Source organism: Oncorhynchus tshawytscha, linkage group LG19 (genome assembly GCF_018296145.1).
Source record: "Oncorhynchus tshawytscha isolate Ot180627B linkage group LG19, Otsh_v2.0, whole genome shotgun sequence".
In the NCBI taxonomy this organism is placed as follows: Eukaryota; Metazoa; Chordata; class Actinopteri; order Salmoniformes; family Salmonidae; genus Oncorhynchus; species Oncorhynchus tshawytscha.
Window position 1 is genome coordinate 337597 of NC_056447.1, and position 20838 is coordinate 358434.

The window sequence follows — 20838 nt, forward strand, 5'->3', positions numbered from 1 at the left end:
TACAAGACCCTACTAGGTAAAATCCCGCCTTATCTCTGCTCACTGGGCACCATAGCTGCACCCACCCGTAGCACGCGTTCCAGCAGGTATATCTCACTTGTCACCCCCAAAGCCAATTCCTCCTTTGGCCGCCTCTCCTTCCAGTTCTCTGCTGCCAATGACTGGAACGAACTACAAAAATCTCTGAAACTGGAAACACTTATCTCCCTCACTAGCTTTAAGCACCAGCTATCAGAGCAGCTCACAGATCACTGCACCTGTACATAGCCTATCTATAAATAGCCCAAACAACTACCTCTTCCCCTACTGTATTTATTTATTTTGCTCCTTTGCACCCCAGTATTTCTACTTTGCACACTAATCTACTGTCAAATCTACCATTCCAGTGTTTTAATTGCTATATTGTATTTACTTCGCCACCATGGCCTATTTATTGCCTTTACCTCCCTTATCTCACCTCATTTGCTCAAATTGTATATAGACTTATTTTTCTGCTGTATTATTGACGGTATGTTTGTTTTACTCCATGTGTTACTCTGTGTTGTTATATTTGTCAAACTGCTTTGCTTTATCTTGGCCAGGTCGCAGTTGTAAATGAGAACTTGTTCTCAACTTGCCTACCTGGTTAAATAAAGGTGAAATAAATTAATTTAAAAAACCCTGGCATGGAACATTGTCACAAACCATACCACCCTCTCAGGCCCTAGAGCATGAGAAGGGAGATATGGAGATTTGAAAGATGGAAGAAGTGGGAGTTTTGTTTTGGTCAATGTACGGACTCTTTTAATTTAGGTCGATTAAAATTGTTTCCCTATCACATATGAACTTCCCTTTAATGGAACTTGTTTTGCTTTTTCAATCCTTCCAGTTGGTGGCGGCAATACACTTTTGGGGTTGTAGTCCGCCATATAACCCACAGAAGAAGAACAAAATAGACAATGGGGATAGCAAAGAAACTATGACTGCGATCAGATTATTACACCAAATGTCTTACCGTTGAAGTTAAAAGCAATGTAGTTGAACTATTTTCATGGTAACCCACGAATTTTTACACTGGCAAGGATAGTTTGGGTCACACGCAATTTTTCAAGGTAAGAAGTAGATGTGAGATGCTACACTGCCCATGCAACTAATTTAAACAGGGATATTGATGTTGTAGTTTCAATGAACAAGGCAAAAGCCTGAAATGGACAGTGATGGGTAGACATGTATTTATTTTAGGTACAGAGAAGTCTGGGAGGACGAGAGGATGTGACAGAAGAGGCTATTTTTTAATATATATGTTTTACAAGATTACGGGTGGGACACAGCCGGTTAAATAAGACTTTACATGTGATAGGAAAGGATCCAACAGGAAAGTGTGATTATTGCCAGAAAGCAGAGACCGTGGCCCATGTATAGCTACAGTGTGGGCAGTATCAGAGGGAAATAGAGGCTGAGGTCTAATGAGAGAGAGAAGGGGACACAGCAAATTAAATGGTATATTGTAGAAAGTAATTAGATATAGTCTCATATGTTATTTTTTAAGATCAACTAGGCTGGTAGGTAGGATTTAGTTTCTCCCTCTCTCTCTGGCCCACACTCTGGTACAGTATGTGTCGGTAATGTAATGCACTATGGCTTACAACCGCCGATAAACCCTACCAAAGAAGAAGCAATGGATGGTTTAGTTAAACTAATATTTGGCAACACTGCCAGCAGCAGAGACTGATCTGCGGTGAACTAGCTAGCTAACGTTACCATTCTAGCTCATTTAGGCTATTTCCAAAAAAAGTATATAGTTATGAAAACCACGTGGTGGCGTTATTCCATTGATCACATTCGAGACTGTCACCAAATAATCAAGTTGTTCGTGTACTTTAGCGTTTGCTGCTTCGAGTAGCCAACGTTACTGTAGCTAGCTAGCCGAGCGGCCTTTGCTTTGGCTTCCGCCAATGTAAACTTCGTTCACCGTGGAGTTGACTTCAGCTAGTCTCTCAATGTAACGTCGACTACTTGCCAGTTCCAAAACCTGCACATCCGTAATCCTGTTCGGACTCTTGTTTCGCTCAGCCTGTGTAGCGGGCAGCCGGCTATGGCACGGTAACTAGCTACGTAGTTAGCAGTGGCTAACTAACGTTATAGTTGTTAGCTACCAGTTCGCTATGTCTATTGTTACCTGACTTTTACCTTCAAACGGCCAACCTGCAGTTTCGAACAATAACAAAGCGAATCCCCGCCACTGTTTTGGTCAACAGTAATCACGCTCAAATTCATAGACCGAGTTAGGGATGTTTTAACCTTGTTATGAAGCTATGAAGTTTGTTTACAACCATTGGAGTAAAACATCCTTATATTTTGGGTTCTGATGGGGGGTACGACAGTTAAATTAAGCCATGAGGCATTTATAGCAAAAGTTAGCATTGCATGCAAGTTACATAACCTGATTTTTGTTGTCACCCTTTGTGGCTTTAGTCAGAATTGGTTCACTGTACTCACATTTGCTTGCAATTAAGACCGTTGGCTACACTGGTGTCTGAGAACACTGAAGTCAAGAGGGAAATCATTTGTAAACATCTCAGGCAGTTGGATTATCCTGCCTATTGAAGGCAATTCATTTTTAGCCCCCCACCCATAGGTTGTGAGATGGAGGTGATGGAGGCGATGGAGGTGGACTTGCAGCTGGGGGGCCCCAGTAGGGAACCAGAGCCAGATGTTGTGGCAGACCAGGTAGATCTCCCTATCGTCATCCCTGACTCTGGCAGTGAAACAGAGGACGAGGCAGATGCAGCTCCCTGTGACCCACCACAGCTCCCGAACACCTGGGCGTTCAGTCAGAACAGAGCCAGAGTGGAGGGTCAAGTTGGGTCCAGGATAAGAAGGGAGGGTCATATTGAGCCCAGGGTCACCACAGCAGCCACCCTGAGGCATCGGAGAGCCAGGTAGTTCTGGTTGGACTGGATTCCCTCTAAACTGAGTATCCATACTGGAGACATAATTGTATGCTTCATTGAGTACCTATTTCACCCCATGTTATACCCATTGATTGTACCTGTATTGTTTCTGTGTGGTTCAAGGCCAGGCCTCAGGGAGCACTCCTCCACCCAGACCGCTGCTCGTGCTAGCAGCTTCCTGGATTTCCTGCTGCGAGTCCCTGCAGCCAACCAGGCCGAGGGCGATTCTGGGAGTACGACGGAGCTGAGCGAGTCGGAGGATGAGGCAGATCCTCCGGGGCCAGCAGCAGAGCCTCCCAACTCGGCCGTTCCCTCCAGCCCTCGTCCAAACCCTCCAGTTGCAGTCACGCCACCCGAAGGCCTTTATTCTTCAGGTAAACCAACCTCAAGTCTGATCAATACATAGCCATTTTCTACTGTAACCTATAAAGAGTGAATCTCACCATGCCATCCTGTGTATAGATTCTAATGCAACCACAGAGGCTGCGAGGACCGTGACTGGAAATCAAGTGAATCCTGAGGTAAGACCACATTCATTGCCAGTGATTGGCCTACACTCTTGGATGGGCATACTAAAAAAAGAAACGTCCCTTTTTCTGGACCCTGTCTTTCAAAGATAATTCGTATAAATTCAAATAACTTCAGAGATCTTCATTGTCAAGGGTATAAACACCGTTTCCCATGCTTGTTCAATGAACCATGAACAATTAATGACCATGCACCTGTGGAGTTAACACTAACAGCTTACAGACGGTAGGCAATTAAGGTCACAGTTATGAAAACGTAGGACATTAAAGAGACCTTTCTAGTGACTCTGAAAAACACCAAAAGAAAGATGCCCAGGGTCCCTGCTCATCTGCGTGAACGTGCCTTAGGCATGCTGCAAGGAGGTATGAGGACTGCAGATGTGGCCAGGGCAATAAATTGAAATGTCCGTACTGTGAGACGCATAAGACAGCGCTACAGGGAGACAGGGTGGACAGCTGATCGTCCTCGCAGTGGCAGACTACATGTAACAACACCTGAACAGGATCGGTACATCCGAACATCCCACCTGCGGGCCAGGTACAGGATGGCAACAACAACTGTCCGAGTTACACCAGGATGCACAATCCCTCCATCAGTGCTCAGACTGTCTGCAATAGGCAGAGAGAGGCTGGACTGAGGGCTTGTAGGCCTGCTGTAAGGCAGGTCCTCACCAGATATCACCGGCAACAGCGTCGCCTATGGGCACAAACCCACCGTCGCTGGACCACTGCTCTTCACTGACGAGTTGCGGTTTTGTCTCACCAGGGGTGATGGTCGGATTCGCGATTTATCATCGAAGGAATGAGCATTACACTGTGGCCTGTACTCTAGAGCGGGAGTACATGATCCACCAGTCATACTGCTGCTGTGTGATTTCCTGCAAGACAAGAATGTCAGTGTTCTGCCATGACCAGCGACGAGCCCGGATCTCAATCCCATTGAGCACATCTGGGACCTGTTGGATCGGAGGTTGCGGGCTAGGGCCCCCCCCCCCCTAGAAATGTCCGGGAACTTGCAGGTGCCTTGGTGGAAGAGTGGGGTAACATCTCACAGCAAGAACTGGCAAATCTGGTGCAGTCCATTAGGAGGAGATGCACTGCAGTGCTGTTGATGATTAGCTCATTAGTGCAGTTTCTCTAGTAGCATTGTGTGCAATTTTTATTTATTCCCATGCACTGTCGGAAATGTCATGCATCATCTCTCTGTCCCCTCTAGGTTGTATCAGACCCACTAGCCTCCAGTGCACCGGCCCTTCGGTTGTCCCAGGGGGATGAGGGGGAAGGGGAGACCTGCTCCATCTGCTTTGAGCCCTGGACCACGTCAGGGGAGCATCGCCTGGCCACCCTGCGCTGCGGACATCTCTTTGGCTACACCTGCATCGCCCGCTGGGTGAAGGGCCAGGGCCAGAGAGCCAGGTGTCCCCAGGTCGGTGTCTTCATGTCTGTCTGTCAGCCTTGGTATGTGTGGGGGGAGAGGACTGGAATTGCTCCTGGTTCCACTATGAACAGGAAAATTGAAAAGGTCTGCACTCAGCATTTGAAAGAAAGGCGAATCTATTCCATCCTAAGTGGAAAAAAACGAGCTCCTACTTCCACTGTAGTGACTGGCACCAGGTGGAATCTGTGCTGGAGGCGCAGCTTCCTCAAGCATTCAAAAATGAGTTGAAACTTAAGAAATCCCCTCTGAATTACTTACATCTGAGAAAATACCACCATAAAATATGACCCCCAAAAAACAATTGATTTAATACGCAGACAGTGACGTGAAGGCGTCCCATCAGACTCCGTCTGGCTCTTGTAATGATCTTCTGCTGTATGTCTGCAGTGCAACAAGAAGACCAAGCGCACCGATATCGTCCTCCTGTACGCGCGCAAGCTGAGGGCTCTGGACAACACCGAGCAGGAGAGTATGAAGAGGTGAAGGAGCTGCTCACCTCTTTAGTTTATTTTCTGAACTGCTGATATTGGCATGAATCTGACCTGATTCACTACTGTAGCGAGGGAGCTGTTGAGAGTGAGTGTGTCTGAATGTGCAGGTCACTGGAGCAAGAGCATTCACTGCGTAGAAAGGCTGAACTGGAGTCAGCGCAGTGCCGACTAAAACTGCAGGTGATGACAGACGAATGTGGAGAACTGCACAAGCAGCTACAGGTACTTCATTCCCATTGCTTTATCGGTCATCCCCCAGTCTCCCATTTATCAGGTGGACTAGAATACCGAGCACTAATCATTGAGATGAATCTACCCCTAAATGCACTATGATGATTGTATGCTGACTTTCAATGTTTTTCTAATCACATACTGTATCTGCTATTCTTGACTTGACTTCCATTGGTATTGAACAGTGCAGGTGGGTCACTTTTTTTCTTTTTTTTTTTTTTTCTTCCTTCTACCTCTGTCAGGAGCTGAAGACTCTGATGGCCCAGCCTGGCTGTGGGCCCTCACAGAGCTCAGCGACATCTCTCTCTGGGCTCTTTCAGAGACAGGACAGCACCCAGGGGGGCCACTATGTCTTCTCCAAGGCCGTGCTGGTGTCCCAGGTGGGGGGATGCAGGGTGCTGTCTTACTGTGAACCCCTCAGCTGCCTGCTGGCCTCTCAGCCCTCCCCACACACTAGCCTGGTGCCCGGTAAGACCTTCGATAAGCTTTGATATGCTTTCAGTACAAAATAGCTGTGAACATTTTTTTTTTGCACAGATTGTATAGATGTGAAAATATCAAAGGGAAGTATTTGTTACCTCTTGGAATAATTTCTCCACCTTTGCTCTTTCATCCCCCTCCTCCCTCTGTGTCTACCTGCCAGGCTGCGGGGTGAAGAAGGTGAGCACGTTGAATCTGAAGGCCTGCCAGTACATTCCCATCCATGTCAAACAGATCAGAGGCCTGGCCTTCAACAGACAGGCCGACAGCCTCCTGCTCTCCGCTGCCCTGGACAACACCATAAAACTCACCAGGTAACCAGATAGTCTGCTTCTAAGCAGAGAGTCTGTGTCTTAGCAGAGAGATTTATCAGGACAGTGTGTTCCAGAATGGTGTTGACTTCATAGCCCCAGGCTCTGATGGAGAAGAACATTGAACTTTTCTGAATTGCAAGAACCATTCAGACCTAATATTGATAACAAAACCCTTGATGGTTAATAAGGACAGTATTTTCCCTTCTAAATCTAATATCCTAACTGTACCATTATTCTCCTGCAGTCTAATGACCAACACAGTGGTGCAGACCTACAACACAGGCAAACCAGTGTGGAGCTGCTGCTGGTGCCTGGACAACAACAACTATGTGTACGCTGGTCTCAGTAACGGCTCCGTGCTGGTGTATGACACCAGGGACACCAGCACACATGTCCAGGAGCTACAGCCACTACGTTCCAGGTCAGTCTGACAGCCAGGCCAGCGGGCAAAGGTAGTCTAGTCTGTATTCGACACCACAGTTTAAACTACACCTGTCAATATAACCTAGGTAGGGCCCAGAGTTTTACCTTCTTCACAACAGGATCTGACCAGGTACATTTCTGGGCTTAGATTTTGTATTTTATTTGTTTTGTTACTCATTTTCAAAGATGGTGGAATGAATATTAATTTATATGGTGTGTGTGAAATGTAATTCACATAGTGTAATATGTTATACAATTTTAGTATGCAGTGTGGTTTTTAAAACCACAGGCACCAACCGTGACCTCTGGCTTCTCCCAGGTGTCCCGTGGCATCCCTGTCCTATGTGCCTCGTGCTGCCTCCAGCTCGTTCCCATGTGGTGGCCTCATCGCAGGCTCTCTGGATGGGGGCTGCTTCTGGGAGCAAGTAGGCGGGACCACCTACAGACCCCACATGTTGCCCCTGGAGACAGGAGGCTGCACAGACATCCAGGTGCAGCCAGAGAGCAGACACTGTTTGGTCACCTACAGACCAGGTGAGAATATACCATCCTGGGGAGGACTATGAGGGGCAATGAAGGGCCTAAATAAATGTGTGTGTCTATACACTACCGTTCAAAAGTTTGGGGTCATTTAGAAATGTCCTTGTTTTCGGGGGAAAAAAGCAAATTATATATATTTTAAAATAACATCAAATTGATCAGAAATACAGTGTAGACATTAATGTTGTAAATGACTATTGCAGCTGTTTAAAAAAATTGAATATCTACATAGGCATACAGAGGTGCATTATCAGCAACCATCACTCCTGTTTTCCAATGGCATGTTGTGTTAGCTAATCCAAGTTTATAATTTTAAAAGGCTAATTGATCATTAGAAAACCCTTTGGCAATTATGTTAGCACAGCTGAAAACTGTTGTACTCATTAAAGAAGCAATAAAACTGTCCTTCTTTAGACTAGTTGAGTATCTGGATCCTCAGCATTTGTGTGTTCAATTACAGGCTCAAAATGGCCAGAAACGTAACTTTCTTGTGAAACTCGTCAGTCTATTCTTGTTATGATAAATAAAGGCTATTCCATGCGAGAAATTGCCAAGAAACTGAAGATCTCATACAACTCTGTGTACTACTCCCTTCACAGAACAGCGCAAACTGGCTCTAGCCAGAATAGAAAGAGGAGTGGGAGGCCCTGGTGCATATGTCTGATCAATTTTATATTATTTTAATAGACAAAACATGTTTTGTTTTTTTCAAAAACAAGGACATTTCTATGTGACCCCAAACTTTTGAACGGTAGTGTGATATATATATATATATATATATATTTTTTTTTACCAGGAGAAGCCCATTGAGACCCAGTCTTTTTTTCAAGCGATACCTGGCCAAGAAGGCAGCAACAATTAATACATTACATAATTAAAACATCCAGCCTAAAAAAGCATTTACACTCCTCCGTAACAGTCTTCAATCAATATTTTACATTCATTCAGGGTCACTAACACATCTAGATGAAGCATGGATTGTAGACTATTCCATGCCTCTGGTGCACAAGAAGAGAAGGCAGTCTTGCCTAATACTGTGAATGTCCTGGGGATTTAAGTAGCAACCACCTAGCATACTGAGTATGGTGACTGCTGGTGGTGAAGGAGACCAGACTACAGAGGTAAAGAGGGAGTTTACCCAAAAAGGCTTTGTAGATGAGCACATACAAATGTGTTTTTCTGTGCATATAAATTGAGGTCCGACCTACCATTTGGTGCAAGGTGCAATGGTGGGTGAGTGACTTGGCATTTTGTAATAAAGTGCTAAGATTCATGATAAAAAGTGTCCAGTCTCTGTAAGACAGTGGAGGCTGCATGCATATACAAGTCACCATAATCAATTACAGAGAGAAGTGGCCTGAACAAGATTCTTTCTAAGCGGGAAGCTTATTACGAAAATAAAAACGACTTTGAAGCTTTGTCACAAGATGAACATCCACATGAACTTTAAAGGACAACTTGTCATCAACCAAATACCTAAGTGTTTGTAGGGTGACACTTTTTCAGTGGTTAAGCCACCAGATGTGACAATGCTAACCTTCTCTGGCAGAGTTCTAGCTCTGGTAAAGGTCATGAATTTTTAGTTTTTTGTACATTCAAGACCAGTTTGAGAACATTAAGAGGCCTGCAGTGACAAAAGCAGTCTGGAGTTCTTCAACAGCCTGAACCAGAGAAGGAGCACATGAATATATGACTGTTTCATCTGCATATTTGCTGCCCCTTCACTGAGACCAATGTTTTTGAGTCTAGCTAGCAACAATTCATGGTTAACTGAATCAAAGGCCTTTGATAAATCCACAAACAGAGTTATAGACAGATTGTTTCACTTATAATCCACTATCACAATTCTAGTGGGTCAGAAGTTTACATACACTAAGTTGACTGTGCCTTTTAAACGCTTGGAAAATTCCAGAAAATTATGTCATGGCTTTAGAAGATTCTGACAGGCTAATTTGACATAATTTGAGTCAATTAGTGGTGTACCTGTGGATGTATTTCAAGGCCTACCTTCAAACTCAGTGCCTCTTTGCTTGACATCATAGGAAAATCAAAAGAAATCAGCCAAGACTTCAGAAAACAAATTGTAGACCTCCACAAGTCTGGTTCATCCTTGGGAGCAATTTCCAAACGCCTGAAGGTACCACGTTCATCTGTACAAACAGTAGTACCCAAGTATAAACACCATGGGATCACACAGCCATCATACCGCTCAGGAAGGAGATGCGTTCTGTCTCCTAGAGATGAATGTACTTTGGTGTGAAAAGTGCAAATCAATCACAGAACAACAGAAAAGGACCTTGTGAAGATGCTGGAGGAAATGGGTACAAAAGTATCTACATCCGCAGTAAAACGAGTCCAATATCGACATAACCTGAAGGGCCGCTCAGCAAGGAAGAAGCCACTGCTCCAAACCCGCCATAAAAAAAGACAGACTACTGTTTGCAACTGTACATAGGGACAAAGATTGTACTTTTTGGAGAAATGTCCTCAGGTCTGATGAAACAAAAATAGAACTGTTTGGCCATAATTACCATTATGTTTGGAGAAAAAAGAGGGAGGCTTCCAAGCTGAAGAACACCATCCCAACCGTAAAGCACGGGGGTGGCAGCATCATGTTGTGGGGGTGCTTTGCTGCAGGAGGGACTGGTGCACTTCACAAAATGGATGGCATCAAAAGGATGGGAAATTATGTGGATATATTGAAGCAACATCTCAAGGCATCAGTCAGAAAGTTAAAACTTGGTTGCAAATGGGTCTTCCAAATGGACAATGACCACAAGCATACTTCCAAAGTTGTGGCAAAATGGCTTAAGGACAACAAAGTTAAGGTATTGGAGTTGCCATCACAAAGCACTGACCTCAATCCTATAGAAAATTTGTGTGCAGAACTGAAAGTGTGTGCGAGCAAGGTGGCCTACTAACCTGACTCAGTTACACCAGCTCGCTCTGTCAGGGGGAATGGGCCAAAATTCACCCAACTTATTGTGGGGAGCTTGTGGAAGGCTACCTGAAATGTTTGACCCAAGTTAAACAATTTAAAGGCAATGCTACCAAATACTAATTGAGTGTATGAAAAATTCTGACCCACTGGGAATGTGATGAAAGAAATAAAAGCTGAAATAAATCATTCTCTCTACTATTATCCTGACATTTCACATTCTTAAAATGAAGTGGTGATCCTAACTGACCTAAAATAAGGAATTTTTGGTTGGATTAAATGTCAGGACTTGAAAAACTGAGTTTAAACTTATTTGGCTAAGGTGTATGTATACTTCTGACTTCAACTGTATATATTTCTCTTTCTAATTAATTCTGCCAAGTTATCTGAAAACCAGGTATTGGCCCTTCCACTGATTTCTAAATTTCTTCACATGGGCATGCTTATCACAAATGGACACAAATTTCATATAAAAATAGTCCCAGGCAGTGTCAACATCAGGAGTCAGACGTACTCTGTCAATATTATGGTACAGATCATGTAAGAATGCTTGCTCATCAAACTGTCTAAAATGTCTTTGAAAAATATAACAGGGTTTGGCTTCGGTAATTTCTTTTGTATTTCTAACAGAAGCAATATGCACAGTGATCACTGACATCATTACAGAATATCCCAGATGTGTATTTGTGAGGGGTATTCGTTAGAATAATGTCCAATAGAGTTGATTTGTTTGTTCTGGGATTTGGTCTTTTTGGCACATTAATTAAGTGAGTGAGATTCAGGGAGTCACACAGTTCTTTAAAATAGTCCAATACAGATGTAAGCATGTCCCAGTTCAAATCTCCTAAAAGAATGAATTGAGTCATTTTGCTAGTGCAGGACATCAGAAAGAGTTAAGTGCATCTCCCGAAGCCGAGGGCGGTCTGTAGCAGCCGACTACAGTGACGTGTGAGTCCTTATATACTTTCACTTTAACCGCAAGCAATTCAAAATGTTTACCTTTGGAAATCGAGTGAATTTCAGAGGTGTTGAACTCAGATGAACATAAATTGAAACACCTCTTCCTTTACTTATCCAATCAGCTCTAAAAACCGTGTACCCATCAGTAGAAATCAAGTTATTTGACACAGATTTCTTGAGCCAAGTTTCTGATAAAAAACATTGTCTGAATTTGTTGTTTTGGCCCATATTCAAATCTATTTTTGGAACTAGACTTCTGACATTAACATGCAAGAGGCCAAAACCTGCTCTGTTTTTAAAATCATAGGGAGTCTGTAGAGATTGTATGGTATCTACCGGCCTAGGGTTTGGTTGCACATTACCAGAGATCAACAATAAAAGCATAACAATATATCTCAGTTGCCCAATGGGTGAGGACTTGGCGGAGCCAGCACCATTGTCAATAACACTGAGTCTTTCGACACAGGAAAAAAGTCATTCGATAGTTTGAGATTTTGGAGGTCCAGTTGCATTTGAGAATGTTGCAATTGCAGAGAGCGACCAAGTTCCTGGTGGTATTGACATGATGGTCTCGTCGGGGTGTTTGCAAATTGTAGGGCATAAGGCGACGATAATTCACTCACCCATTGATCATTCAGCCTATTAAATCCAGGATGGCATTGAGTAAAGAGCAGGCACAGTAACAGATACATGATTATGGTTTTTAGAGGTATTTCAGCACAGGTGTGCAACGACCAGTAGACGTTGAGTAGAACGTAGATGTTCCCACTGTGCATCAGGTTTTCCAATCCGATAACCGCTTCTCAGCTCCTAGCCTTGTGCGGCGACAGACGCTCCTGCCTCGGCGTTCCAACTCCAGGAAGGTGTAGGAAAAAAATAAAGGCCTTCTCAATCAGAAGTCTTTGTATAAGTCAATTTTGTAAAAATAGAGACTGAGATCTAAAAATAATAGTTGTTATATACAGCATCCACCTTCACATCAGGTATTTACTTCTGTAAACCGGATCAGGGTCATTAAAACACAACTCTTAACTCTGATCAAGAATCACACATACAAACGGACAGACTGATTGGCTACCATCTTGGATTTGCTCACCAGCTGGGATCGAGAGACTGATATCTATATATCTCGCTATCGAAAAAAGAAACATCCTCTCACTGTCAACTGCATTTATTTTCAGCAAACTTAACATGTGTAAATATTTGTATGAACATAAGGTTCAGCAACTGAAACATGAACTGAACAAGTTCCACAGACATGTGACTAAGAGAAATGGAATAATGTGTCCCTGAACAGGGCGGTCAAAATCAAAAGTAACAGTCAGTATCTAGTATGGCCACCTGCTGCATTAAGTGCTGCATTAAGTACTGCAGTGCATCTCCTCCTCATGGACTGTACCAGATTAGCCAGTTCTTGCTGTGAGATGTTACCCCATTTTTCCACCAAGGCACCTGCAATTTCCCGGACATTTCTGGGGGGAATGGCCCTAGCACTTACCCTCCGATCCAACAGGTCCCAGACGTGCTCAATGGGATTGAGATCCCGGCTCTTCGCTGGTCATGGCAGAACACGGACATTCCTGTCTTGCAGGAAATAACGCACAGAACGAGCAGTATGGCTGGTGGCATTGTCATGCTGAGGGTCATGTCAGGATGAGCCTGCAGGAAGGGTACCACATGAGGGAGGAGGATGTCTTCCATGTAACACACAGGGTTGAGATTGCCTGCAATGACATCAAGCTCAGTCCAATGATGCTGTGACACACCGCTCCAGACCATGACGGACCCTCCACCTCCAAATCGACCCCGCTCCAGAATACAGGCCTCAGTGTAACGCTCAATCCTTCGACGATAAACGCAAATCCGACCATCACCCCTGGTGAGACAACAGCTGCCTTACAACAGGCCTACAAGCCCTGAGTCCAGCCTTGCTCAGCCCGTTGCGCACAGTCTGAGCACTGATGGAGGGATTGTGCATTCCTGGTGTAACTCGGGCAGTTGTTGTTTTCCATCCTGTACCTGTCCAGCAGGTGTGATGTTCGGATGTACCAATCCTGTGCAGGTGTTACACGTGGTCTGCTATTGCGAAGATGATCAGCTGCCCGTCCTGTCTCCCTGTAGTGCTGTCTTAGGCGTCTCACAGTACGGACATTGCAATTTATTGCCCTGGCCACATCTGCAGTCCTCATTCCGAAGGCACGTTCACGCAGATGAGCAGGGACCCTGGGCATTTTTCTTTTGGTGTTTTTCAGAGTCAGAAGAAAGTCCTCTTTAGTGTCCTAAGTTTTTATAACTGTGACCTTAATGTAAGCTGTTTGTGTCTTAATGACTGTTCCACAGGTGCATGTTCATTAATTTATGGTTCATTGAACAAGCATGGGAAACCGTGTTTAAACCCTTTACAATGAAGATCTGTGGAGTTATATGGATGTGTTTTACTAAATGTCTTTGAAAGACAGGGTCTTTGCTGAGTTTGTCTCACTCACTACCAGCCACCCTTTCCCTTGATGACAGCTTTGCACACTCTTGGCATTCACTCAATCAGCTTCACCTGGAATGCTTTTTCAACAATATTGAAGGAAGATGAGTTCATCAGAGTTACAAGCCTCAGAAATTGCAGCCCAAATAAATGCTTCAGAGTTCAGTTAAGACGCATCTCAACATCAACTGTTCAGTGGAGGCTGCGTGAATCAGGCCTTCATAGTCCAATTGCGCCAAGGAACCACTACTAAAGGACACCAATAAGAAGGAGAGACTTGCTTGGGCCAAGAAACACAAGTAATGGACATTAGACTGGTGGAAATCTGTCCTTTTTGGTCTGATAAGTCCAAATTTGAGATTTTTTGGTTCCAACCCCACCGTGTCTTTGTGAGACGCAGAGTAAGTGAACAGATGGCCTCTGCATGTGTGGTTCCCACCGTGATGCATGGAGGTGTGGGGGTACTTTGCTGGTGACGGTGTCTGTGATTTATATAGAATTCAAGGCACACTTAACCAGCATGGCTACCACAGCATTCTGCAGCAATACGCCATCCCATCTGGTTTGGGCTTAGAACTATCATTTGTTTTTCAACAGGATAATGACCCAACACATCTCCAGGCTGTCTAAGGGCTATTTGACCAAGAAGGAGAGTGATGGAGTGCTGCATCAGATGACCTGGCCTCCACAATCATCCAATTGAGATGGTTTGGGATGAGTTGGACCGCATAGTGAAGGAAAATCAGCCAACAAGTGCTCAGCATATGTGGGAACTCCTTCAAGACTGTTGGAAAAGCATTCCAGGTGAAGCTGGTTGAGTGAATGCCAAGAGTGTGCAAAGCTGTCATCAAGGCAAGGGGTGGCTACTTTGAAGAATCTCAAATATAAAATAGCTTTTTTTGTTTGTTTGGTTGGTTACTACTTGATTCTGTATGTTATTTCATAGTTTTAATGTCTTTCACTATTATTCTACAATGAAGAAAATAGTAAAAATAAAGAAAAACCCTTGAGTGACCAAACTTTAGACTGGTACTGTAAATGTAATAAGATGTATAGGCATTTTTTTTCTGCTTTTTACGTAGTACTGGGTCTTTGTTGTCCTGGCATCTCTGTTTGCTGGATGAATTCTTACATTCCAAAGCAGGTGTTTTTGTTTTAGCTTGTGCTGGGCTGTAACAAAAGCCTATACTCCCCATTTAGCTCTCCAGGACCAGGGTAGGTGACCACTAGTTCTCGTATTTAGACTGACCGTCTCTGTGTTTGATCCCGTCCAGGGCGCTCCAAGCCATCGCTGCGCTGTGTTCTGATGGAGCTGAACAGGACCCCCCAGCAGGACGTGACTCAGGAACCCTCGTGTTCCTGCTACCCAGTCCAGACATTCAGCGCTGGCTCCTCCTGCAAGCTGCTCACCAAGAATGCCGTGTTCAGAAGCCCGGCCGGGGAGGGCTCCACTCTGGTGTGTGCCGGGGACGAGGCCACCAACTCCATCATGGTGAGCCACTGGCATGGATGCAATTTTGTGTGTGTATTTTTACTTTATTCAGTTAATATGGTTGAGATTCATCATTACCCCAAAAAATGTCAACTTTGACTGCATTTACACATGACCCCTCAGTCCCAATATCTCTGCCCCAGAATGTCTGATCCTCACAAGATGATGTGCTTATTGTTCAGAAGTGTCTCTCTGAGTAGTTAGTGGGAATCTATACGGTCGGAGAATTATTTTGGTTTGCTAATGCCCAAGTTTGACCAATATGATGGAACATGCTGTATGCTTTATCTGTTTATATGCTTTGAAGATGATAATTACACCAAAAGCAACTATAAATATGTTTATTCCATAGTCTATGTATTTAAGATTTAAAGTATGATTTAAGTTTGTATTGACTTGCTCAGTAAATTTGGATAGGATCTGTGACCATCCATCCTTTTTTGTCTGCTTGTACTTTTTTCCACTTAAAAATAACATTACAGTTTCAATTTCTCTGGCCCAGAAAGTCTGAATCTTACGAGGTAATATTCTCCTGGGTCAATGGGGCCTCCTGCAGTTTTCTGAGAGGCTCTACATCATTTGAGATTGGTCTTAAGTGGCGCTACAGACCAACTGTAACTGAACACATCTGAATGTTCAATTACAGGAAACTAATATACATGCAACAATTTCTACGATTTCTTTTTTTTAAATATTTTTTTTAGGTCATATAAGGAACTCAGTCAATTTAAATAAATTCATTAGGCCTTCATCTATGGATTTCACATGACTGGGAGTACAAATATGCATCTGTTGGTCACATATACTTAAAACAACTAAAAGGTAAGGTCGTGGATCAGAACCAGTTAGTATCTGGTTTGACTAGCATTTGCTTCATGCAGTGTGACACATGTCCTTCGCATAGAGTTGATCAGGCTTTTGATTGTGGCCTTTAATGTTGTCCCACTCCTCTTCAATGGCTGTGCGAAGTTGCTGAATTTGGCTTGAACTGGAACACGCTATTGATCCAGAGCATCTCCAAACATGCTCAATGGCTGTCATGTCTGGTGAGTATGCAGGCCATAGAAGAACTGGGACATTTTCAGCTTCCAGGAATTATGTATAGATCCTTGTGACATGGGGCCATGCTGAAACATGAAGTGATAGCTGCGGATGAATGGCACAACAATGGGCCTCAGGATCTCGTCACAGTATCTCTGTCTGTTGTCCGTAGCTTGTGCCTGCCCATACCATAACCCCACCGCCACCATGGTGCACTCTGTTCACAACGTTGACATCAAACTGCTCGCCTGCACGACGCCATACACCTGGTCTGCGGTTGTGAGGCCGGTTGGACGTACTTCCAAATTCTCTAAAACGACGTTGGAAGTGGCTTATGATAGAGAAATTAACGTAAAATTATTTGGCAACAGCTCTGATGGACATTCCTGCAGTCACCATGACAATTGCACTCTACCTCAACTTGAAACATCTGTGGTATTGTGTTTAGTTCCAAAACTGTACATTTTAGTGGCACGTTATTGTCCCCAGTACAAGGTGCGTGCACCTGTGTAATGAACATGCTGTTTAATTAGCTTTGTGATATGCCACACCTGTCAGGTGGAGAAATGCTCACTAACAGAGACGTAAACACATTTGTGCACAACATTGGAGAGATGTTTTTTGTGTGTTTAAAATTTTGGCTATTTGTTGTTTGGCCAGAAGTATGTGGACGCTTGCTTATGGAACATCTCAATCTGAAATCCTTGGTATTAATATAGAGTTGGTCCCCCCTTTGCTGCTATAACTGCCTCCACTCTTCTGGGAAGGCTTTCCACTAGATGTTGGAACATTGAACCTCTATGGGGGTGCCACAGGGTTCAATTCTTGGGCCGACTCTCTTCTCTGTATACATCAATGATGTCGCTCTTGCTGCTGGTGAGTCTCTGATCCACCTCTACGCAGACGACACCATTCTGTATACTTCTGGCCCTTCTTTGGACACTGTTAACAACCCTCCAGATGAGCTTCAATGCCATACAACTCTCATTCCGTGGCCTCCAAATGCTCTTAAATACAAGTAAAACTAAATGCATGCTCTTCAACCGATCGCTGCCTGCACCTGCCCGCCAGTCCAGCATCACTACTCTGGATGGTTCTGACTTAGAATATGTGGACAACTACAAATACTTAGGTGTCTGGTTAGACTGTAAACTCTCCTTCCAGACTCACATCAAACATCTCCAATCCAAAGTTGAATCTAGAATTGGCTTCCTATTTCGCAACAAAGCATCCTTCACTCATGCTGCCAAACATACCCTTGTAAAACTGACCATCCTACCGATTCTCGACTTTGGCGATGTCATCTTCAAAATAGCTACCAAAACTCTACTCAGACTGCATCCAGTTTACTATCACTGTGCCATCTGTTTTGTCACCAAAGCCCCATATACTACCCACCACTGCGACCCGTACGCTCTCGTTGGCTGGCCCTCGCTTCATACTCGTCGCCAAACCCACTGGCTCCAGGTCATCTACAAGACCCTGCTAGGTAAAGTCCCCCCTTATCTCAACTCGCTGGTCACCATAGCAGCACCCACCTGTAGCACGCGCTCCAGCAGAACTACAAAAGTCTCAAACTGGAAACACTTATCTCCCTCACTAGCTTTAAGCACCAGCTGTCAGAACAGATCACTGCACCTGTACATAGCCCATCTATAATTTAGCCCAAACAACTACCTCTTCCCCTACTGTATTTAGTTATTTTGCTCCTTTGCACCCAATTATTTCTCTCTACTTTGCACATTCTTCCACTGCAAATCTACCATTCCAGTGTTTTACTTGCTATATTGTATTTACTTCACCACCACCATGGCCTTTTTGTTGTTGCCTTTACCTCCCTTGTCTCAACTCCATTGTATATAGACTTATTTTTCTACTGTATTATTGACTGTATGTGCAACTCTGTGTTGTTGTATGTGTCGAACTGCTTTGCTTTATCTTGGCCAGGTCGCAATTGTAAATGAGAACTTGATCTCAACTTGCCCACCTGGTTAAATAAAGGTGAAATAAAAAAATTGCTGCAGGACTCAATTCCATACAGCCATGAGTATTAGTGAGGTCAGGGGGATTAGGCCTGGCTTGCAGTTGGCATTCCAATTCATCCCAAAGGTGTTTGATGGGGTTGAGGTCAGACCTCTGAAGGCCAGTCAAGTTCTTCCACACTGAGCTCGACAAACCATTTCTGTATGGACCTCGCTTTGTGTACGTGGGCATTATCATATTGAAACAGGAAAGGGCCTTTCCCAAACTGTTGCCACGAAGTTGGAAGCACAGAATCATCTAGATTGTCATTGTATGATGTAGAGTGAAGACTAAGGGACCTAGCCCGAACCATGAAAATCATCCCCAGACCATTATTCCTCCTCCACCAAACTCCACAGTTGGTACTATGCATTCAAACCCAGATTTGTCATTTTGGACTGCCAGATGGTGAAGCGTGATTCATCACTCCAGAGAATGTGTTTCTACTGCCCCAGATTCCAATGGCGGTGAGCTTTACACCACTCCAGCCGACGCTTGGAATTGCGTAAGGTGATCTTAGGCTTGAGTGCGGCTGCACGGCCATGGAAACCCATTACATGAAGCGCCCGTCAAACAGTTATTTTGCTGACGTTACTTCCAGAGGCAGTTTGGAATACAGTAGTGAGTGTTGCATCTCAGGGCAGAATATTTTTATGCTTCAGCACTTGGCGGTCCCATTCTGTGAGCTTGTGTGGCCTATCACTTAGTGTTTGAGCAGTTGTTGCTTCTAGACTCTTCCAATTCACAGCAACAGCACTTACAGTTGTCCGGGGCAGCTCTAGCAGGGCAGAAGTTTGATGAACTGAGTTGTTGGAAAGGTGACATCCTATGATGGTTTCACATTGAAAGTCACTGAGCTCATCAGTAAGGCTATTCAACTGCAAATGTTTGTCTATGGAGATTGCATGGCTGTGCTCTATTTATTTAAACTTTTTTTTTTTTATACACCTGTCTGCAACGGATGTGGCTGAAATATCCGAATCCACTTATTTGAAGGCGTCTCCACATGCTTTTCTGTTTTAACGCATTGAGTCTGTTTGATCATCTACTCAGTTTTAGTGAAGAATTTCAGGATATTTGCCCTAAATCTATTACTATTTCCATTATGACCATTTTAACCATATTTGACCTTTGACCACTTAATTTTACGTGACATCCGGCCTTACTTTGTATTACCCCATTGTTTGATCTAGGATTGATGACAGCCTGCAACAACAAAAACTAGCACTTTTTCCCAGGTTGGCTGATTTATTATTAGTTAGGCTCAGTTAAAATTTACTCCACTGTTGAGATTGATTCTTCCCAAATGGTTCAACTGTTTTGTGGTTGAAAGAAATCCATAAAGTGAGAGGCTTGACTCTGTTTTGAGGCATTTGGGGAATAGTTTGAATTATATAAAACTGGCTCGAGCTTCACATTCAGCCATTGTTTCTAATCATGTCATCTTTTTTCCCCAGGTGTGGGATGCAGGGAGTGGATCCCTGATTCAGAGGTTGTCTGCTGACCTCCCAGTGTTGGACATCTGTCCATTTGAGGTGAACCAGGGCAGTTACCTGGCCTCTCTCACTGAGAAGATGCTCAAAATGTACAAGTGGGAATGAGGAGGAATTATGGAGGACACCACCAGCATAGAACATGTATGAGTAGCATGGCTGCTGCACTGTATAAATGGCATCCATTTAGTACAGCCTTTTCTTACCCAAATCACTACAGATAAACTTTTATTGGGTTTGCATAGCAGTAGCGGGACTGGAGAGCCATCACACTGCTGCGGTGTTATGAAGGAACTGATAACTGGAGTGCCTGTACAGATACACTACTGCCCTAAATGTTTACATTAAGAATCACAGAGAACATCTTATCAAAAAAATATATTTTGCTTTCTTGTTTTTTGATGCATGTGACGATCAGTTAGTGTTGTCAGTTAACCATGCTGTTGACAAATCTTTAAATGTGTTCCATCTCTGGTTTTAGAGACTGATCCATGGATGAAAATCAGGACATCAATGGCTTGTTACATTTCCTGGATCCTGATTGGCACAACTGATCAGCAAGCTGCATTAAAAAAATGTATTTAAAAAATCCTTCTGGGTGCGTTTCATTTTTTATTTCCTTATTTTATTTCCAGAGGAAATTGTGTATTTTATAACAAATGTTTGTATAATATGTAATAAAATAGAAATCATTGGTTATTTTTCATCCTGACTTGTGATTGTGCATCTTCAGTTTCAATGTCTAACCTTATTTTCATAAACCATCTTTTTTTTTCACAGATGTTTTCAACCATGTCTGTATTCTGTCTAGAACTATATTTTAGACGTCAGTAATCAATCAGTTTATATTTTCATAGGCAAAATATCCGTAACAGTACAGGGGTTTGTCAAAAACAAAATAACTGACAGGAGTCGGATAATAGAAACAAAAGTACTAGATTATCTCATAGTTGGCTAATGAAAATGTATTAGTGGTTTAGATTCCGAACTATATTCAACTGTGTTTGTTTAATTGCAAGTAAAATGCTGATTGATG

General features: G+C 43.6%; 1 protein-coding gene across 5 annotated transcripts; it reads left to right on the top strand.

Annotated features, from left to right (window-relative positions):
• The first annotated feature begins 886 nt into the window (after positions 1–886).
• On the top strand, positions 887–20499 carry LOC112218190 (E3 ubiquitin-protein ligase RFWD3). 5 transcript variants are annotated; one of them, XM_024378784.2, is made up of 14 exons: positions 887–1091; positions 2618–2921; positions 3057–3307; positions 3396–3454; positions 4677–4886; positions 5286–5377; positions 5497–5611; positions 5863–6088; positions 6264–6414; positions 6659–6835; positions 7157–7371; positions 15029–15246; positions 19767–19946; positions 20284–20499. In XM_024378784.2, the coding sequence occupies exons 2-13, from the start codon at positions 2626–2628 to the stop codon at positions 19908–19910; spliced, it is 2154 nt and encodes a 717-aa protein (XP_024234552.1). In that variant the 5' UTR covers positions 887–1091; positions 2618–2625; the 3' UTR covers positions 19911–19946; positions 20284–20499. The 5 variants fall into 5 exon arrangements, with proteins under 5 accessions (XP_024234552.1, XP_024234553.1, XP_042157148.1 ...); XM_024378785.2 differs by having other exon boundaries at positions 2604–2921; positions 19767–20499; XM_042301214.1 differs by having other exon boundaries at positions 15029–15275; positions 19767–20499.
• Positions 20500–20838: the final 339 nt, after the last annotated feature.